This window comes from Nicotiana attenuata, chromosome 11, assembly GCF_001879085.1.
Source record: "Nicotiana attenuata strain UT chromosome 11, NIATTr2, whole genome shotgun sequence".
Classification (NCBI taxonomy): domain Eukaryota; kingdom Viridiplantae; phylum Streptophyta; class Magnoliopsida; order Solanales; family Solanaceae; genus Nicotiana; species Nicotiana attenuata.
In genome coordinates, this window is record NC_031999.1 from 43,160,248 (window position 1) to 43,183,429 (window position 23,182).

Below are 23,182 nucleotides of genomic sequence, written 5' to 3' on the forward strand. Positions count from 1 at the left end.
TGTTGAGGCATCGACCTGGGAGTCCGAATTCGATATGCGGAGCCGTTATCCCCATCTTTTCTCCGACTCGGGTACTTCCTCCTTATGTCTGTTCGAGGACGAACGGTTGTTTTAGAGGTGGAGAATGTGATGACCTTTGGGTCATCACTTGTTTTAGAAATAAATCTGTGTTTCGAGGCCTTAAAACCTCCTTTTTGTCTTACCTCGAATTGCGTAAGCAGTTCGGGCGTGTATCCGGAAAGCCATTATGTGAAAATATGTGAAAAATGATGAATTTTGCTTTTAAAATGAATTTAGATTGACTTCGGTCAACATTTTGGGTAAACGGACCCGGACCCGTGATTTGACGGTCCCGGAGGGTCCGTAGGAAAATATGGGACTTGGGCGTATGCCCGGAATCGAATTCCGAGGTCCCTAGCCCGAGAAATGAATTTTTGAAGAAAATTGTTTAACTGAAATTCTTAGAGTTTTTGGAAATTTGAATGTAATTGAATTCGATGGTATCGGGCCCGTATTTTGGTTCCAGTGCCCGGTACAGGTCTTATATGGTATTTAAGTTGAGCCTGTAAAATTTGGTAAGAAACGGACTTGAAATGACGTGAATCGGATCTTCGATTGTTAAAATTTGAACTTAAGAGTTCATGAGATTTTTCTTTAATTTTGATGCTAAATTCATAGTAATTGATCTTATTTTGATGATTTGATCGCACGACCAAGTCCGTGTGATGTTTTTGGACTTGCGTGCATGTTTGGTTTGGAGCCCCGAGGGCTCGGGTGAGTTTTGGATAGGCCACAGAGTGAAATTCAGACTTAGGAAATTACTGGTACGTTGCAGGTCTGCAGGCTTCGCAATTGCGAAGCCAGGCTCACAAATGCGAGCTCGCAAATGCAAAATTTGTATTGCAAATGCGAAGATGGCCTGGGCTGCCTTGGTCGCAAATGCGACGTATTCATCACAAATGCGATATCGCAAATGCGAAGGTCCCTCGCAAATGCGAAGGGGACCGGATTCCTTCAGTGTCGCAAATGCGACAAAAATCTTCGCATTTGCGAAGTCATCAGTTTCTGAGGGGTTTGCAATTGCGAACCCTGGTCGCAATTGCGACATCAGAGACCAGTTAATTGAGACTTAGACGCATTTTCAGCCATTTTTCAAACTTTCTCAAAACCTAAACGCCTTTGGGCAATTTTTCATAGACAACTACTCTTCCATATCATTTGTAAGTCATTTGTAACTCATTTCTTTCAATCTAATCCATCTTTTTACATGATTTCAACTCAAAATCAAGGGTTTTCATGGGGAAAATTGGGTGTTTTGGGTTGAACTTAGGATTTTCGAATTTTGGAGATTTGGACCTTGATTTGAGGTCCGATTTCAAAACAAATTATATATTTGAGTTCGTGGGTGAATGGGTAATCGGGTTTTGGTTCGAACCTCGAGTTTTGACCATGTGGGCCTGGGGTCGATTTTTGACTTTTTGGGAAAAACTTTAGAAAACCTATTTTCATGCATTAGAATTGATTCATTTAGCATTTATTGATATAGTTAAGTAACTTGTGGCTAGATACAAGCGAATTGGTGGTGGAATCAAGAGGTAAAGCGGTAGTTGAGGCTTGAATTGTGTTTGAGGCATCGAGGTAAGTGTTTGATCTAACCTTAGCTTGAGGGATTAGGAGTCATGTCCTATTTGCTATGTGTTAGATGTTGAGTACGACGTATAGTCATGGTGACGAGTATCTATACGTCGGTGTCAAGCATGCCCGTGAGTCTTATACTATGATTAATGTGACTCCGTTTTGTATTGTTCATGCCTTATGTGATGATTTCTATTGTTGAACGAGGCTTGTGGAAGTAATATTGGTAATTGAACCTTGAAGAGCGTTGGCTCAAGTTGTAAAATAATTTGTGGAAGTAATATTGGTAATTGAACCTTGAAGGGCGTTGGCTCAAGTTGTAAAATGATTTGTGGAAGTATTATTGGCAATTGAACGTTATAGAGCATTGGCTCAAGTTGTGATTTGAGTTGTGAAGTAAATGTGGAAAAGAGAAGAGGTTTATGATATTGTCTCCCTTGCCGGGATGTTGTTGCTTTTAATGTTATCTCCCTTGCCGGGATGTTATTGCTTTTGATATTGTTTTCCTTGCGGGGATATGATTGTCGTACTAATGTTCCCTTGCCGGGATTTTATTGTGATTCTATTGATTCCCTTGCCCTTATTTCTTTGTGATTGTTGTTTGGGTGAGGAAGAGTGTTAAAGCACGAAGGGTGATGCCGTGCCGCACGATGTACAATTCCGTGCCTTTATATGAGTGATAATGCACGAAGGATCATTTTGTGCCATGATCATGTGAGGTAAAAGCACGAAGGTTGATGCCGTGCCGATTACATTGATTTTTGGTGAGGACGAGAGTAAAAGAACGAAGGGTGATGCCGTGCCGATTTTTTTATTTTTGGTGAGGACGAGAGTAAAAGCACGAAGGGTGATGTCGTGCATTTGTCTTTGATTTTCCTGATTTCTGTTGATAATTGAGTTATGGTATTCTTTACATTTAACTGTTGGTTTCTGTTGTTACTTGTTGTTCCCCGCAGCATGTTTCCCCCTTCCTATCTTTAATTGTGAAATTTTGCCTTTATTTTCCGCTGTACATGATTTAGCTGCACAGGTTTATTTGGTAGTCTGGTCCTAGCCTCGTCACTACTTCGCCGAGGTTAGGCTAGGCACTTACCAGCACATGGGGTCGGTTGTGCTGATACTATACTCTGCACTCTTTTGTGCAGATCCCGGTACTGGAGCATACGGACCTTAGCTTTGGGTTACTGCCTTCAGCCCATTCGGAGTCCCGAGGTAGTCCTGCAGGCGTCCGCAGGCCTTGGCGTCTCCTTCTATCCTTCGTTCTGTTTCTTTTATGTATTTCAGAGACAGCGTTGTATATATCTTTCGGACCCTTATTTGTAGTATTCCTAGACAGTCTGTGAAATTGTGACACCAATTCTGGGTAGTCTATGTTAAGGATTTGTATCAGTAATGTTTAAATGGCTATATTTTGTTCTTCCGGTTATTAAATTCCGCTGTTTATATAATTTTGGTTCTTAATTGTTAAAGGATTAAAATGAAAAAAAAAAGTAAACAATACGAATGGTTGGCTTGCCTAGCTTTCACTAGTAGGCGCCATCACTACTCTCGAGGGTGAGAAATCCGGGTCGTGACAATGACAAAAGAACAACTATTCGTATTTTCCAGTACCATATGTACATTTAGATTGATTATACTAAAATTTATTGGTTCGTTCTAATCAATACGGTTATATTTTTTTCAAGTGTTAATAGTAATTTTTTGTGTAATTTATGACATATTGTGCTTGCAGTTTCAATAAATTAGAAAAAATACATTGTAACTATTTTCTATTTCATTTGTATTTATTGAATATTTTGTTTTGCCATAACATGATTATTAAAAGAAAGCAAAATGACCTTTCTGTATGAAACTACCTTTGTCCAAATTTTTGAATTGTTCATTGTATATTATATAGATCCACACAAGTTATTGGATAAATTATGAAAACTTAGGTGATTTTGAATTTTTGGTTGACAGGCCAAATTTGTAGGTAGTAGGCTTTTTCATCCTAAAATTAATATTTTCCACCCACAAAAGATTTTGTTTCTTCTTCTTTATTGAGTTAGTTAAATCAAATATATTTATGTAGTAAAATAATAAAAGTAGAAGAACAATATTGCAGAGAAAGAGAGAGTAATTCTTATTGAATTTTGGGATGAATTACAATGGAATATAACCCTCTATTTATAGGGAGAGAGTGACTTAGCCACCAAGTAATAAAACCTAGAATCTCACGAAATATAGACATTCACCATAAATAAAATTATATTTATAACACTCCCCATTGAATGTCTATTCAACAGATAATGTGCCTCGTTAAAACCTTAACTACAATAAAACCCAGTGGGAAAAAATTCTAGAAAAGGAAAAAGAATACACATATCTAATAATACGCCTTTTGGTTGCCTCGTTAAAAACCTTGCAAGGAAAATCCAGTGGGACAAAACCTTGTAAGGGAAAAAGAGTGCAACGCGCATTAACTCCCCCTGATGAGAGCATCAATTCACATCCTTGAGCTTCGCATCCCAATCTTGTACACTAGCTTCTTGAATGTTGACTTCGGTAGGGATTTTGTGAACAAATCAGTCATATTATCACTTGAAAGAATCTGTTGCACGTTGATATCACCATTCTTTTGAAGATCATGTGTGAAAAATAACTTTGGTGAAATATGCTTTGTCCTATCTCCTTTTATGAATCCTCCCTTCAATTGGGCTATGTATGCTGCATTGTCTTCATACAAAATTGTGGGTATTTTGTCACATTTCAAACCACACTTGTCTCGAATAAGATGTATTATAGACCTTAACCACACACATTCTCGACTTGCTTCATGAATAGCAATTATCTCAGCATGGTTAGATGAAGTAGCCACAATTGATTGCTTAGTCGATCGCCAAGATATGGCAGTGCCTCCACAGGTAAACACATAACCTGTTTGAGATCGAGCCTTGTGTGAGTCAGATAAATACCCAGCATCGGCATAACCAACAAGATCGGGATTGCAATTATTTCCATAAAATAAGCCCATATCGGTAGTTCCTTTTAGATACCGTAATATGTGTTTGATTCCATTCCAATGTGTCCTTGCAGGAGCAGAGCTATATCTTGCTAAGACATTAACTGAAAAGGTTATGTCAGGCCTTGTAGTATTAGCAAGATACATTAGTGCACCAATTGCACTAAGATATGGTACTTCAGGACCAAGTAGCTCTTCATTCTCTTCTTGAGGTCGGAATGGATCCTTATTCACATCAAGTGATCGAACAACCATCGAAGTACTTAATGGATGTGCTCCATCCATGTAAAATCGTTTCAATACCTTTTCTATGTAGGCAGATTGATGAATAAAAATTCCGTTTGCCAAATGTTCAATTTGCAAACCAAGACATAATTTTGTCTTTCCGAGACCTTTCATCTCGAATTCCTTCTTTAAATAATCAATTGCCTTTTGGAGTTCTATAGAAGTTCCAATAAGGTTTATGTCATCAACATATACGGCAAGTACAACAAATTCCGATGTTGTTTTCTTTATAAAAACACATGGACAAATGGCATCATTTATATAACCTTCCTTTAATAAATATTCACTAAGACGATTATACCACATTCGTCCTGATTGCTTTAGACCATACAAAGATCTTTGCAGTTTGATTGAAAATATTTCCCAGGACGTTGAATTATGTGAGTTAGGCATTTTAAATCCCTCAGGAATTTTCATGTATATCTCATTATCAAGTGAGCCATAAAGGTAGGCGGTAACCATATCCATTAAATGCATGTCAAGCTTTTCATGGACAGCAAAACTAATGAGATAACGGAACGTTATAGCATCCATAACGGGTGAATATGTCTCTTCATAATCGACACAGGCCTTTGTGAAAATCCTTGTGCAACAAGGCGTGCCTTATATCTTTGTACCTCATTTTTCTTATTCCTCTTGCGTACAAAGACTCATTTATAGCCAACAGGCTTAACATCATTAGGTGTTTGGACTACAGGCCCAAAAACTTCACGTTTTACAAGTGAATTCAATTCTGATTGGATTGCTTCTTGCCATTTTGGCCAATCACGTCTTTGTCGACATTCTCCAACAAATTGAGGTTCAAGATCCTCATTATCTTGCATAATGCTAGATGCAACATTATATGCAAAGACATAATCCACAACTATATCCAATCGATTCAAATTTGTCTCAGTATCGATTGGATTTATTGATAGTTCCTTATTTTCTTGAGTCTCGGGCTCAGTGGTATCCTCATGAATCTCAGAATTTGTTAAATCGTGGATTTCTTCGTGAGACTCTTTCGTAGTGTCATTTTGATCATTTATTTTCCTTTTTCTAGGATTTCGATTCTTAGAACCTAATGGTCTGCCACGTTTTAGGCGTGTTTTTGACTCATTAGCTATGATACTAGAAGATCAATACGGATTGGAACATTCTCTGCAGGGATATGTGATTTTGTTATCCTTTTCAAATCCGTATATGCGTCTGGTATTTGATTTGCTATTCTCCGCAAATAGATAATCTTTTGCACCTCTTTTTCACAAATAGAGGCACGTGGATCAAGATGAGATAATGATGGATTTTTCCACAAAATTTCCCGTTTGGTTTCACCAACTTCTTCCCATAATTTTGGGAAAAGTGTCTCATCGAATCGATAGTCTGCAAATCGTGCAGTAAACAAATTCCCCGTTAATGTTTCGAGGTAGCGAATAATAGAGGGCGATTCAAATCCAACATATATTCCTAACCTTCTTTGGGGACCCATTTTGGTGCGATATGGCGGTGCTACAGGCACATATACTGCGCATCGAAAAATTCTTAAATGAGATATATTAGGTTCATGACCCAAAACTAATTGCAACGGGGAATATTTATGATAATTTGTCGGTCTGAGACGAACTAGCATTGCTGAATGAAAAATGGCGTGACCCCAAACAGAAGTGGGCAACCTCGTTTTCATGAGTAACGGTCTTGCTATCAATTGCAGACGTTTAATTAAGGACTTTGCAAGGCCATTTTGAATGAGCTACAGGATGTTCCACTTTTATCCCAATTGATAAGCAATAATCATTAAATGCTTGGGATGAAAACTCAGCAGCATTATCAAGTCTAATAGACTTAATTGGATTATCGGGGAATTGTGCCCGTAATCGAATTATTTGTGCCATTAATTTTGCAAATGCGAGGTTGCGAGATGACAATAGGCACACATGAGACCATCTAGAAGATGCGTCTATTAAGACCATAAAATATCTAAACGACCCACTAGGTGGGTGAATAGGTCCACAAATGTCCCCTTGTATACGTTCTAAAAACGCTGGGGACTCAATCCCAACCTTTGTTGGTGATGGTCTTATAATTAACTTGCCTTGATAACAAGAAGTGCAAGAAAATTCATTATTTAAAAGAATCTTTAAATTCTTTAATGGATGCCCATTTGAGTTTTCTATAATTTGTCTCATCATAATTGATCCAGGGTGTCCCAATCGATCATGCCAAAGTACAAAAGTATTGGAATCAGTAACATTTTGGTTTACCGTAGAATGTGCCTCAATTGCACTAATTCTTGTCCAATATAGGCCACAAGATAAAGATGGAAACTTCTCAATACCCTCTTTTGGCCAGAGACATTCTTGGTAATGATGAGATATTCAAGATTATTCTCATCTATTGTCTCAATATGATATCCAGTTCGGAGGATATCTTTAAAACTCAACAAGTTCCTCTTGGACTTGGAGGAGAACATTGCATTCTCTATGATAAGTATTGTTCCTTTAGGCAGAGTTATAGTAGCTCTTCCAGAGCCTTAAAAAATTTACTACTACCAGAAATTATAGTAACATCTGCCTTACACATACTTAAATAAGAGAAATATTTCTTCTCTTTGAATATTGTATGAGTTGTACATGAATCAACTAAACAAATATTTTTACAATTGAACTTTGATCCAAGTTTGCCTTGTGGCATATCCATGTTTGCTTCTAATGGTTTGACATACAAAAGAAATATACGAATAAATATTAGTACGAATAACAATACATTTTTTTTCTTTAATTGTTGGTACAAAACTAGTAACTTGAAGTATCATTTTATTGTTATAATAAATGTATAAAATATTATAAACATTCGCAAATCATAACTATATGTTCTTGGAAGTAAGAACGCTTAAGGATAACGTAACAAGGGATCATAACAGATTATGTAATGAAGTATGAATAATGTAAGTTTTACATGTAACATAATTTAACACACGTTGTTTTAAAACGGATTTAAGCAAACTGATCAATTTGGATACTCTGTTTTGAGAAGACTAAGCAAGCCGAAACATTATTTGAAAGCGTACTAACATTATCCCATAAAACTATATTTAATCAAAACGAACTAACACTATTTCATAACACAAATAAAACTAATGACTACTACTCATGTAAAGAACTATGATTACATGTTGTTTATTTACTAACTACTACGAATAGGCAAAAATAAAATTTAAACTACTCAATCATCTTTAACCACGGATCCATCACTGATCAAGTGGTCTATTTTCCCATCAGGGTGCTCAAAGAAGTCTGCCACATCCAAGTGGGTGATGTCAAAATTATTGTCAGAGACAAAATCGGCTTCAGGGCTTTTATTCTTTAGAGATGCTTGATAAAGCTCAACCAAATGTCTTGGTACACGACAAATATTTGCCAATGCCCTTTTCCACCGCAACCATAGCATTCAGTTTCTGAACCATTTGCCTTTGGCTTCTCTCGTTTCCTTTCCACTTTTGGTGGTTATTTTCTTTCGGGGGGGTGATTAACACCAGGAAAATTTATTCCTTGTCCACGGCCACGGCCACGACCATGACTACGACCACGACCACGAATAGGGCCACAGCCTTTTCCACGCTTGGCATAATGGGAATACACCTCATCCACTTCAGGCAATGGTGTAGACCCAGTGGGTCAATTTTCGTGATTTCTCATGAGCAAGTCATTGTTTCGTTCAGCCACAAGGAGAAGAGAAATCAACTGAGAGTACTTCTTGAAACCTTTCTCTCTGTACTGCTGTTGCAGGACCATATTGGAGGCATGAAATATTGTAAACGTCTCCACAGAGTTTCAATTTAGAAGTAATTCTGAACACCGCAGAATTATATTCAGAAACAGACTTAAAGTCTTGGAGCCTCAGATGAGCCCAATCATATCGTGCTTGTGGAAGAGTGACCAACTTTAAGTTGTCATATCTTTCCTTTAAGCCATTCCACAAAACAAGTGGATCTTTGACTGTGAGATATTCTATTTTCAACCCTTCATCAAGGTGATGGCGCAAGAAAATCAAGGCTTTAGCACAATCTTGGGTGGATGCTTTATTTTTGTCTTTAATGGCGTCTCCAAGACCCATTGCATCTAAATAGATTTCAGCATCCAATACCCATGTCATATAGTTCTTGCCCGAAATTTCAAGGGCAACGAACTTTCTTTTCATAATATCAGTCATAATTACAAGAGGAGAAAAGGTGTACCTTAATCTTCTTGAGGCGGTTGATCACGTGTAATAAAACAATAAAAGTAGAAGAACAATATTGTAGACAAAGAGAGAGTAACCCTCTATTTAAAGGGAGAGAGTGACTTAGCCACCAAGTAATAAAATCCTAGAATCTTTTTAAATATAGACATTCACGATAAATAAAATTTTATTTATAACAATTTACATTTTCCAAAATCTGTAAATTTTTCTAATTTTTATTCTAAGTAAAACTAAAACATATTTGTTTAATGTTATTTCTGTACTTTCAAAATTTTGTTTTCATTAATAAGGCGTACTCTCGCAACATACCGAAACCCTACGGCTCATATCAGTCGCCGGCGACGCCGTTCTTCCATCATCCAACACCGTCCAGCTCCGGCGATTCTCCGGTGAGTCCCTTTCCGCCTTCTCTCTGTATCTGTCTCTGTCTCTGTCTCTGTCTCTCTCTCTCTCTCTATCTCTCTCTCTCTCTCTCTTAACTTAACTAATCTTGCTATTGGAAGAGAATGGACACCTCATTTCTTCTCGCGCTGAGACATTTGAGATCATGATAACAATTAACGATCTAAATTTCACGCTTTTCTTGCTTCTATTTTGAGAATTTCATAACTAAATGCTGTGTTTTATCCAATTAGAATTCTGCTCTTAGTTGTAGATTCAACTTGATTTGTATTTGTCTTATAAGGTACGTTGACATTCTCAGTTTGTTCACTTTCTACAATTGAAATAGAAAGGAAGAATTTTGCAAGTTAAAATTGTTATTTTTTTCTGGAAAACCTTTAATTCTGCTTCTATTAAGTGCAGTATATGTTATTTGCTTATCTAGGATAAGCTTAAATGGTGTATTGTAAGATTTCCTTGTTTAGATGCCATAGTTTCAGGTTCCCCTCAAGTATAAATCAGTCTATCAGCATGCCTTAAGTTTAATATATTAGGGAACTAGATCTTCATACTTCTAATAATTAGTATAATGAGTACTATTTTGTTTATTCAAGAGTGGTCAAGCTCTATCAGAGGGGTGTCTTACAATTTTGCTATGTTACTGTATACAGGATTTAGACGTTGGATTTGTCATCACCTAAATCTTAGGATTCGGGGATATGGGTAGGAGTATGAGTATGGGTGTTAAGATACAACCAATAAATGTATAAGTATATACTTCGACGACTAATCGAAGTTATTAAATTAAAGCTGGTAAAATTCTTTGTAAACACAATATTTTATTCATTAGTTATCTCGTATAATATCAAAGTGTTCTCATATTTTATGTGAATATATGTATGTTATAGCACCAAAATCAAACCAAATACTCAATGGACTTATACTTCTTGGATAGAGGTGTAGAACCAAATCCACTACGGATTCCATAGTCACATCCGTACCGTGTCGGATCGCCATGAGTGCTGGAAATTTTTGGAGGATCTGTGCAATATAGGTTGGAGTTATACACATAGGTACATCCCACTTTCAGTTCATATAACAGTGTGCCTTTCTTCTCTAGACTTGATTTTGGGACCAACATGACAAGAGAACAATAAAAAAAGAAGTTGCTCAATACGTACAATCTTGCAATTGATTTAAGAACTTCAAGTTCGGCATAAGAAAGGGATAATTTTCTTGCTCTCTTTTTCTGGGGTGATAGGGGGTGGGGGTAGGTAGAGTTGGTAGGGGCCTAGGGGGTGTTCTGTTTTTGTTTTTACACCTTTAATTGTTTGATGGAGAGTGTTCTGCTGAACAGCTGATCTATACTGGGTTTAACCAACAAATGTGCCTGGCTAAGTTGTTCGGACTCTCTACTTTCGATGCCGCACCCGTGTCGACACGATGTGGGTGTGAGTATGGGATTCATACCGGATCTGGTCGATTGATTTTGGATACTTTGACCAAAATCGATGGAGAAATTCGAGACAGATACAATGATTTCTGAAATCAATACAAAAGCTAGGGTGAAATTGAGAATAAAAGAGAAACTTTCTGCACTCTACCATCTACAAGCACCATGTAAGTCTTTCACATAATGTCTCATAATTTAGGCATATTTTATAATTCTATTATAGGTGTTTGAATGATTTTTAGCTTAACTGTCGCACCCTTATTCGTACCTGGATCCATACCCCTGCATCTTTAAATCTGGAACATAAAAGATCCGACCTCTAGATTCGCACCCGTATCATAGACTTGCACTTGAGTCCGAACAACTTAGGTGCCTGGCTTGCTTGAGTTGAGTGTCCTAAGTGGTTCTTCCTTCTCAATCACAATGGAGCAATCTGCTTTGAGCGCTGCAGAAAATTTGTTCCTAGTAATTATTCTAAATCTTGATCAATTGATTTTGTTTTGAAAGATTGAAAGTAGCTCTTATCCATAGATCGGTCATCAATTCAAAATAGGGATCATTCTATCGTGATAAAACCTGCATGGTTTCTTTATTATAAAATTTCATCAGGTGGCTACTTCCAGCTGTATTGTGTTTTTACTTACTAGTAATATCAACGATAGTTGCATTCATCTGCATTATAGTGAAATTTGTATGCAAGAAGTGGTGAGAGATTTATATAGGTTTTTTCTTTACTCATTTAACTTTAAGCTTAAGGGTTGCTCGGCTGATGACATATAAGTTATAACAATCGACTTTGGTTTTTATGGGTCGTTTACTATCCAATGTACTTAGACCCGGATTAAGATTTGTGTCTCAGTTACCCGAAGTTTATTGTTTACCATGCACATGTAATGCAAAACATATTTCTAATATTCTACAATGTAAGAATCTACCTTGTAGGAAAATAAATGTAAAGAAAGAGTTTAGCAAAAGATGGAATAAATATGGCGGAAAGTATGAAGCAAAGAAATGTAAAGAAACGGCAGAAAAACAATAAATTTACTTTAGGGACGGGGGAAGGAGATCGAATATCACAAGATGCAGGAGCGATGATTGCTTCCAAGTTCGGGATTAGTCAGTTCTGTGATACAGGATTGCTACAGAGGTGGGAGAAGGGGAGAACAGATCATGTTCTGATGGTGATTTGGGGGGGGAGGGGGGGGGGGTAGGGGGGGAGGAGAAGAGGTTGTCACTTAACCACAACTGCAGCGGCAGGGACCAGTGGTCTGAAAAACATTGATTCTGCTTATTTGGTGCTTTTTCTGTGTTGATTAAACCATCGAGAGAATAATTGTGACTAACCTGATGGTCATGTCTGGTTTCCCTTTTTTCCCCTTCTGGGAAAGGTAAAAATGGTCATGTCTGGTTTACTTAACATTGATGAATGCCGTCTTACGTTCGTTCAAATCTTACTTTGGCAATGTGAATGCTTAAAGAAAATTTATGTTTTATTTTTCCGTAGTAACAATGGCTGGAAAAGCTGTGAAATCAGTAGCAAAAGCAGTTGGAGAAAATCAATATCAATGGCAAGAGAAGTTGGCAAAATACAAAGCCGAGCTTTCCAAGGGAGTTTGGGGTTACTGGGAACTTGGGGCATGGAAACCATTGGGCATAAGTGCTCGCCATCGAGCTCGCCTACGCAAGGAAGTTCTCCTTGCTGGACAAGATTGGCCATATGATCCAGAGAGGAAGGAAATGAGAACCAAGCAGAAAGGACATAAGTGTGACAGAATATCAGCAGAAAAGCGGGAGAAGACGGCTGAACTGATGCAGAAAATGCCGGAAATGTTAGCTGATTATAGGAAGAGAAGATGGGAGAGGAAGATGAAAGCAGAAGAAGATGCTGCTAGAAGAGCAGTACAAGAGTAGGTTTTTACTTTAACAACGTAAGATCTGATAATTGACATGGGATCGTTTCTCTTTACAATATAATTCTGTACTGGCAGCTTGGATGTTTTAAGAGTTTCAGTCATTTGCAGTATCAAATAATTTTGAGCATTATGTCCTTTTGTCTAGCTTTCCTTAATTTTGAGATTTGAAAACTGACTTTGCTTCTGTGTATTTTTTGATAAGGTAAAACTGGCTCTGTTTTGTTGTTATAACTCTTTTTAAAAGGGAAAATACCTAATGAAAACAAAATTAATTGGGCCAATTTTGAGAAATGGGTGATCTTAGTCCCCTATAAGAGGTAAAGATCTATATTGTTACTACCAAAAGATTGTTAAAGAAAAAAGTTGTTGGGGATTTACCTCGAACAAATTTAATTGTTAACAAACTATTCAAATCCTGTCCTGTTTGAATTTCCCTTTTTAACTCCACGACACTTTAAAAAACAACTGTAGTTTTCAAACTTGCTTCGATGGCATACCGAACTCACCGATCCGTCACCATATTTTACTCCCGATATGTCTACTTGAATTAACACTTAGAACTTTTTGTCAACCTTTAATAGTCAACTATCGCGATATCACTATTCTCGTACTTGATCCAGAAAATAATTTTCCCGGGTGATCATTTTCTGAATATTTTGCACTCTTTTTTGCCAGCTTCATTGCTCAAATTGTAATGGAGGAGTCCTCCTCTCTAACTAACTTTATTCTAGCAACTGTTAAGTTGATAGCAAGCAATTCTGTACAAGGATGAACTATTCATCCTACATGTAACCAGACAGGTTTCCACATATTACCTAACTCTTTATACTTCTGCTGAACCAAATAAACAGGTTGAGATCAACCTAAACCCTAAACCCCTCACCATCATATGGTGGCTTTGATTTTGAAAAGAAAGGTATTAGATACATTCCTTACTCTACAAACATATATGCAAAAATTCTAGCCTAAAGCAAGGGGTTAGAGTTAATTCTAGAATAAATTCTATTGCCAATAGAGATTACAATAGATTGCAAAGATATAGTTACTGTCATGTTGACTAACGATAACAATCCTTGCTAGAATATTGTTGAGGATTACATGTTGGTAATGTTCGAGGCTGGAAGTTATGTATTTAGGGAAAGCAATAAAGTGGAGGACGAATTAGCAAAATATGAAAGCAACATGCAAGTTTTTGAGAGCTTAAGAATCTATGATATTACGTATTCTAGACTAATCAAGTTATGTAATAGACTATAGTAGTATTAATAATATTAAAAAATATTATCATTTTTATTAAAAAAAACGAGGAAATTATGTGCTTGAAAATGAATGCAAAAGTGGAATTTACAAAGTTTTTCATCGTAGTGTAGTCCACAAGCAGCCCATTTCGTAATGGGCTTTTAATAAAAAAAGGTAACCAAACGAGTAACCAAGTCCCTATTCCGGGAGAAATTCAAAAATAGCCAGATTTACCACTGGTCGTTGAAAAATAGCCAAGTTTCAAAAGTCATCGAAATTTAGCCACTTTAAATCTGAGCGAAAACACTGTTCAAAATTCGGAAAAATACGCCCGCAAATTTTACGGGAGTTCCAGGATAACTATGCTGGAACTCCCGCAAATTTTACGGGAGTTCAAGCATAATTATGCTGGAACTCCCGCAAATTTTACGGGAGTTCCAGCAAGTATAATTGTCCAGTATAATATACTGGAGTTTGGAGCACTGGTGCTCCAGTCTCCCGCAAATTTTACAGGAGTTAGCAAAGTATACCGGTCCAGCATAATATGCTGGAGTTCGTACACAAATGCACCAGAACTCCCGTATATTATACTGGACCGGTCCCTGTTGCAGCAAAATAGTGGCTATTTTTCATTGACTTGGTAAACGCTGGCTATTTTTCATTGACCAGTGTGAAAACTGGCTATACCATGATATTTTAACCCCTATTCCGGTTCTATCCCAACGAAACCAGCTAGTCCCACACCGACTAAATGCTATATCTCTTTGCAATTCATATAGCGAAAGCAGAAGAGTGACGTTCGTCCCTTCGGGGACATCCGATAAAATTGGAACGATACAGAGAAGATTAGCATGGCCCCTGCGCAAGGATGACACGCACAAATCGAGAAATGGTCCAAATTTTTTTTGTCAACTCGCCATTGTTGATCTCCGTAGCTTCTTTCTGCGACCTAGGTTTTTGTTGCAACCTTCAATCTGAGCTTAGTTGCTTTCTTTCTTTATTTCCTTTTTTTAATTATATTGTTGTCGCTCTTTGTTTATGTAAATGTTAAAAACCTTCTTGCTTTATCAAATATCGATTAAGCTTCGGTCTACAATTTTGTACTTAGATGATTAGGTCAAATGACAAAGCTTTTATCCTTTTTTCCAAAGATTATTTGTCAAGTTAGATGTCAACTGTCAAAATTTGGTAAGAGACTGTTGTGAGCATATTATTTGCTATAATGTTTAAACATAACAAAGTGTTATTTGGTCTTTGTTATTTTCATACTCTCAGACTAGGCTAAAACTTAACATGCTAATGATGTGCTTTCATTATTAGTAACTTAAGCATCAAAACCTCTGAAATTTAAAATCTCAAGATTTCGAGAAATTAGGAGAAATTGTGAACACTCACCCTAGTCAAGAACTGTTTTGGAAGTATAAGTTACAAAACTCGAAGATTCGAGGAGGGCTTGGAGTTCAAGATTTAAGGACTTTTAACAAAGCTTTGTTGGGTAAATGGCTATGAAGATTCGGAGTGAAGGAACAAGCGCTTTGGAGAGGGGTAATAGTAGATAAATATGGGGTGCTGTAGGGGGGGGGGGGGGGTCGAGAACTAAGGACGTCAATTTGCCTTATGGGTGTGCGTTATGGAGGAATATTATGAAGAGATGGGAAGAATTTAGTGGGAATGTATCATTTGGGGCAGGAGATATTAGGAGAGTTAGCTTTTGGGGGACATAAGTGGTGTGGGGATAACATGTTGAAAGATGAATTCCCGAGCATTTACAGGGTATCATGCCAAAAGGAGCTGACAGTTCAACAAGTTAGGGTGATGCAAGGTGGAGAGATTTTCTGGGACTCGAGTTTAGGAGGAATTTCCATGTTTGGGAGGTGATTGAGTTTCAAAGATTGTTAGGGTTGCTTCACAACAATTGTACGTCAACAGATAGCCACAACCCATAGAGGTGGGGTTTGGAGAGTAACAGAGTTTTTTCAGTTAAGTCTTTCTGGGAATAGCTATTGATTAGGGAGGAGGATGCCTTTCCATATAGATCGGTTAGGATACATCAGGTGCGGAGGAAGGTGTGCTTCTTCTGTTGGTTAGCAGCTAGAGGGGCGATCTTGACGGCCGAGAATCTTAGAAAGCGGAAGGTTGTTTGCCTAAGTTGGTGCTTTATCTGTAAGGAGGCTAGTGAAGATGTCAATCTGTTAAATCTGTGTGTTGGTTGAATTTGTGAGATAGGATGAAAAGAGTCAAACTGAGAGAGAGCAAATTGGAAGCGTTTCTCATTCAATCTTACACAAAAAATGAAGTTGATACAAGTGTATATAACTGCCACCTATCCAACTAACTGATAGCTGTACAAGTAACTAAACAATAGCTAACCATGGTTACAACTAACTAACATACTGACTATAGTTAACTTAAGCTATCCTTTACACCCCCCCTCAAGCTAGGAGGTATGAAGATGTTCTTCATTCCTAGCTTGGAAACCAAGTACTCATGTTGTGCTCTGCCAAGACCTTTAGTAAGTAGGTCCGCTTGCTGCTCATCAGTAGCGACATAAAGAGTGCGAACTAGCCCTTGTTGAACCTTTTCACGAATGAAGTGACAATCAATGTCAATGTGTTTGGTTCGCTCGTGGAATACAGGGTTCGCAGCAATCTGAATCGCGGACTTACTGTCACAATGTATAGGTACTGATAAAGTATGTTGCACGCCCAGCTCATGAAACAAACCAAGAACCCACACAACTTCAGCAACAGTAGATGCTAGACTGTGATATTTTGCCTCCGCTGAGCTTCTGGAAACAGTAGACTGCTTCTTGGACTTCCAAGAAATCAAGGAATCCCCAAACTTGACAAGGTAACCTGTCACAGGCCTGCGAGTGTTGGGACAAGCAGCCCAATCGGCATCGCAAAATGCTGATAAGGACTCAGAACCATGTGACTTCAGCAAAACCCCCAATCCTGGGCAATGTTTGATATATCGAACAATTCTCAAGGCAGCTTCCATGTGAGAGGCCTTGGGAGAATGCATGAACTGACTAAGGTTTTGGACTGCAAAAGAAATGTCTGGTCGAGTGATTGTGAGGTATAGCAACCTCCCAAGTAATCTTTGATAAGGACCTGGATCATCCAAAGGTTTATCATCAATGGTTCCAACATAAGAGTCTAATTCAATGGTGGATAGCCTCAGGTTTTGTTCCATAGGAGAAGAGGCAGGCTTAGATCCGGAGAGCCCTAAGTCAGCAATCAACTCAAGGGAATACTTCCTCTGATGCATCAAGATCCCTTCAGCACTCCTTGCAAATTCAATTCCCAAGAAATATTTAAGTTCCCCCAAGTCTTTGATCTTGAATTTATGTTGAAGAGCAGCTTTGGTGGATTGTATCAGTTGCATATCATCACCAGTTATAAGCAAGTCATCTACATACACCAAGACAACGACCATTTTTCCAGCTTCCCTTTTAATGAATAATGAGTAATCCAAATGACTCTGTCGGAAATCAGTGTCAATGAGAGCAGATGTGAGCTTGAGATTCCATTGTCTTGAGGCCTGCTTAAGTCCATAGAGGGATTTATGCAGCCTGCAAACCAATGATTTATCTCCTGATTTACTGAATCCCTGTGGTATGCTCATGTACACCTCTTCTGACAAGTCTCCTTGCAAGAAAGCGTTATAAACATCCATTTGGTGAATTGGCCACTGCCTTGAAGCTGCTAACGAAAGAACACTTCTAACAGTAACCATTTTCACCACAGGTGAAAATGTTTCCTGATAGTCCAAACCTTCTCTTTGGTTGAACCCTTTAGCCACCAATCGTGCTTTGAATCTTTCTATTTCACCTGTAGCCTTATACTTTATTTTGTAAACCCATTTACATCCAATGGCTTTCTTTCCTTTGGGCAAGGGAACAAGCTCCCAGGTTTTGTTATCTTCCAATGCCTTGATCTCTGTTTGCATTGCTTCTAACCATCTTTTATCTCTGGCTGCCTCATAGTAGTTAGCAGGTTCTACTTCAGGGGAAAAATTGGAGAGATAACTTTGATATTTAGGAGATAGGTTATCATATCCAATCATATCAGAGATAGGATATTGACAACAGTTGGACTGCTTGACCTTATCAGTCCTCACAAAATCTTTAAGCCATATAGGTGGTCTTGACTCTCTTGTTGTTTTTCTAACTGCTGCGGGTAGAGGGACAAATGGAATCTGTAGAGTGGCTTGAACTGTGCCATCATTAGTGTGGGCTGGAGTGACAATTGATTCGGACAAATCCGCTGCTGAAGAAGAATTTGATTCAAGTGAAGAAATTGATTGAGAAGAAGGAGGAGAACATGGTGGAATAGGCTCCTCCAGCGCAACTTGACTGGACAGATCATGAATATCCAAGAATTGCTGCTCAGTCTCAATTTCTGGATTCTGAAAGGGAAAAACCTCCTCATAAAAGGTCACATCTCGACTTGTGAACAGAACATTGTGTTCAAGATCTAGTAGTTTGTAACCTTTCTGATGCACAACATAACCAAGCAAAGCACATTTCACTGCTCGAGCTCCAAACTTATCACTCCTAGGCAATATGGTGGCAAAGCATAGGCAACCAATTACTCTCATGTGGGAGAAGGAAGGCTGTTTGTGATAAAGTAATTCATAGGGTGACTTATTGCCAAGCACTGTGGAGGGAATTCTGTTGATTATATAAACTGCTGAATCTACACACTCTCCCCAATATCTAGCTGGAAAATGCCCTTGAAACTTAATGGCTCTGGCTGTTTCAAGAATGTGCCTGTGCTTACGCTCAACCACTCCATTCTGTTGTGGGGTATATGGACAGGAACTTTGGTGTTGAATGCCATGTAGTTGAAATAATTCTTTGCAGTGAGAATTGAAGAATTCACTCCCATTATCGGATCTAAACGATTTTATAGTCTTGCCAAACTGTGTTTGTACCATTGCAATGAAGTTTTTAAGCAAAAAACAACATCAGATTTCATTCTCATAAGAAAGACCCACGTCCATCTTGTACAATCAGCAACTAAGGTAAGAAAAAATCTCATCCCATTGTGAGTAGCTACTTTCTAAGGGCCCCAAACATCCATATGTATCAAATTGAAACTATCTAAACTCTTACTATGACTAACTTGAAAAGGTACTCGAGTTTGTCTAGCCAAAGGGCAAACTTCACATTTATTTGACAAAATACTACTACTAAAACTAGAGATTTTCCTGAGAAATTGCATAGGCACATGTCCCATTCTCCTGTGCCAAATGTCTCCAATTTCCAGGGTCTTTTGTTATTGCTGCAAATGCTTGGTAAATTTTGCTTTCATTATTTCTTGCTGCAGATAGCATAGTATACAATCCCTCTTCCTCCTTACCAATCTCCTCCACCCTCCCAGACAAGAGATCCTGAAAAACACAAAAGGTGGGAAAGAAGGAAGCAAAATAATTCAACTCTCTTGTCACCTTGGATACGGACAAAAGATTGAATTTGAATGCAGGTACACAAAGGACATTCTTAATAGTGTCACCTCCGGTAAGCTGACAATCCCCAACATGAGTAACCTTGGCAGAGTCCCCTGTAGGCATCTGTACTTGTCCTTCATTACCTACCGACATGCCATTTCTTAGCAATTTGTCATTTCCTATCATGTGATTCGTAGCACCTGTATCTAAGTTAACTATAGTTAGTATGTTAGTTATCAAAGTTAGTTAGTATGTTAGTTATCAAACTATCTAAACTCTTAGTAAAGGATAGCTTAAGTTAACTATAGTCAGTATGTTAGTTAGTTGTAACCATGGTTAGCTATTGTTTAGTTACTTGTACAGCTATCAGTTAGTTGGATAGGTGGCAGTTATATACACTTGTATCTATGATCCATTTGGGAATCTGAACATTGCAACAAAGGAATTTACCTGCCATTCCTGCTATGTTAGAACTGGTCTCTCCAATGGAAGTCTTGTTCAGCAGTTGCAAAATTTGAGCATATTGTTCCTGATTTGTGAATAGTTATAGATTACTAAGCTGATCCACACTCCTAATGCCAAATATTCCTCTTCAATTAAGTTGTTTTGCATCCACGTGATTTAAGGTTGCTGGCTGGAAACTTTACCCTCTCTTTTGAGAATTGTGATCATGTGTATCTTCCTTAACTGGAAACACATCACTTTTACAGCTGCAATACTTCTATTGGGTAATTGGGAATTTTACTTGGTGAAAAAAATACAGAAAATTATTTGTGGGAAAGAAAATATTTATCGAGTAAATATTATTGACTTGACATGGAGTTTATTTAAGAAATAATGGAAAACTTTGCAAGAATTCGTAAGTCGGATTACCATTTGACAAATTCAAAAATTTAGGGGGCAGCATGGCATGTCCCCGTTGTGCTTAATTTCCATGATTTAACTTCTATTCGTTCCTCTCGCTTTCTCCTCCCTCTTCTATCTTTTCAAAGCAAATACGCCCACTACATATGGTGTTATGATTTTTGTACTTTCTTGAAATACTTTCAGATTTCACACCATTGGCAAAAGAAAACGTGGGAAGAAAAGTAAACCTTGTTTACCGGGTGATTCCGAGCAATCCTGGTGGTGCAGCAAAGTTTGACTCCCTTTGCTCGAACCTGCATAAATGAGTTATCCACCAAATTTTTCTTGGAGGTTTTCCAGGTGATTAATTGAACTCACATGCATGTTTTGGAGTTGATTGGGAATATCACGAATAGAGCAAGGAGCCTTTGGGTGTACTTGGCTTTTGTGATTAGGTCCTGTATTTCACTACTTTGGTTGCTTTGAACCAGTAGTATCTCTAGTTGTAGTCCTGTTCTTTTGTTGAGCACATAAAACCTTGAACTTTTTCCATTGCTTTTGTTAACAGATAATACAATCAAATCCAACAAGCTTCAGTCTTGTCTTTTACTTAATTAAATGGTTTTCCCTTTGCCCTCACCATCGTGTTTTTCATCATTGTCACACCCACGTCATGGAAGCATGTTGAAGGCAAGGTTACCTGGATTTACTAATTCTATTGCGAATCACGGATCTGGTGGGAACACTGTATTTGGGATTTAACTTGTTACCTTTTGGTTTTACAATTTAATATCCAATTCTGTCTGTAAAGCTAACTCCTATTAAGAAAAATGTGACTCTAAACAATCTCTTGTAGTAATTGTATTATTTTAAGCATGTGAATTTTCTACTTAGAAATTACTATTTTATTAATCAAAGTTTCTGAAAGCAATTTGATCTATGATCTAAAGAAGCCTATCCCTAACGAAGTTAAGCTTTATGTTTAGTTGTCTGCAAAGTTGTTTCCATTCCCAAAGTTACGTGATAGTAATATGTATTAGGTGGAGTCCGAAACTGAAATGACGTTTTTGTACTTAAAATATGTTTTTACAGTTAAAAAAAAGTTACATTTCTATGTAAAATGCGTTTTATTTAACGGAAAGTTAGACGTTAAAGTAAAACGCAGTATTATACTACGTTTAAGGAAAACATAGTATTATACTGCATTTTCCTTTAATAAAATGTAACCCCTCCTTCTTCTTCCCCACGACAGATCTGCCATTTTATAAAAAAACTCTCCCCCACCACTGCTGGTCCCCCCTCCCTGCAATTAAAAAAAAAATCTTGGGCCCCACCCGTCACACAAAAAGTGAAGAGCGTAGGTCCCACATACAACCCAAGCCTTGGATTCCTTCTTTCGGGGTCAAAATTTCGAATTTCCGATATTTCAAAAAACATAAATCGAGGTATTTCGATTTAGTTTATCTCGAAACTCGTAGAGCATATGCATATTTGTTTTCTTGAATGTGTTTCCATGTTGATTTGTGTTTTGTTTGCGATTAAATTTGTATGTTATTTTTACCCGGATTGAATTATTAGCCATGGGACAAAAAATAGTTAAAACTTGATAAATAATTTTTATTGTTAATGAAATTATTCACAAATATCTTTTACTGTTTTATATGTAATTTCGTGAATGTTATTTTTATATGTTTGTTGTTTTTATTTAGTTTAGATTATTTATTTGCTTAAAGAATAATGGCATTTTAGCGTAGTATAATATAGAGCTTTTTAGCATAGCAAAATATAGAGCCTTATAGCGTAGTAAAATATAGAGTCTTTTAGCGTAGTAAAATATAAAGTCTTTTAGCGTAGTAAAATATAGAGCCTTATAGCGTAGTAAAATATAGAGCCTTTTAGCGTAGAGTCTCTGTAGTTTAAGTATCTACTTATAAAATATAGAGCATTTTACAAAATTAATTATTTAATTTATAAATTAAACTTACAGAATTAACAAATTAATTATTAATTTATAAACTAACAAAATTTTAAAAATATTGAAATTGACACACATAATAATTAAGGATAGCTTGGTGCTACTGGGCCTCAAATATCGAGCCTGGAACCATAGATAATTACTCTATCCAATTAAAAATTAATTATTTAATTTATTAAACTAACAAAATTTTAAAAATATTAAAATTGACACACATANAGAAACATCAGACATGCGAGGCGAAGCATATTGGCAGAAGAAACAGCATACAATAGTAGCAGAAATAAGCATAGGATTCAGTAGTGAACAAGGTTAGATAGTCAGGGCTCACATGAGTAGCCAAAGTGAAGAAGAGAATCAAAACAAGTAAAGGTCTTGCAGTAACAAGTGAGAAAACCTTTCGAGATGTCAGGGTTTCAACCATAGTCGAGTAAAAATCAGATAAGTCATATAAAGAAAAGAGAGTCTGAAACAAGAACTTTCAATCGAGTCAAGTATACATTCAAACAAACAGTTTCAGACCCAAAGACCTAGGGTTTTCAACAATAATCAAGTTTAAAAGATGGTAAAACAAATAAGTCAAACAAAGCACTTAATCAAACAAGTACACATCTAACGAATAGCTTCAGAACTCGAAGGAGACCCAAAAGGAATTAGGGTTTTCAACACGCTGACTCAGATAGAAGAACAATATGAGCAAAATATAGCAGAATCACAAACAGCATTAAAAATCGAAGAAGAGATCTTTTGAAAACTTAAAGGAAAACCTTAACGAAAAGTTG

General features: G+C 37.3%; 1 protein-coding gene across 1 annotated transcript; it reads left to right on the plus strand.

Annotated features, from left to right (window-relative positions):
* LOC109234414 lies at positions 9,410 to 13,065 on the plus strand. Its single transcript, XM_019400395.1, has 2 exons — positions 9,410 to 9,528; positions 12,478 to 13,065. Exon 2 carries the CDS (start codon positions 12,483 to 12,485, stop codon positions 12,882 to 12,884), a length of 402 nt encoding a protein of 133 aa, XP_019255940.1. The 5' UTR covers positions 9,410 to 9,528; positions 12,478 to 12,482; the 3' UTR covers positions 12,885 to 13,065.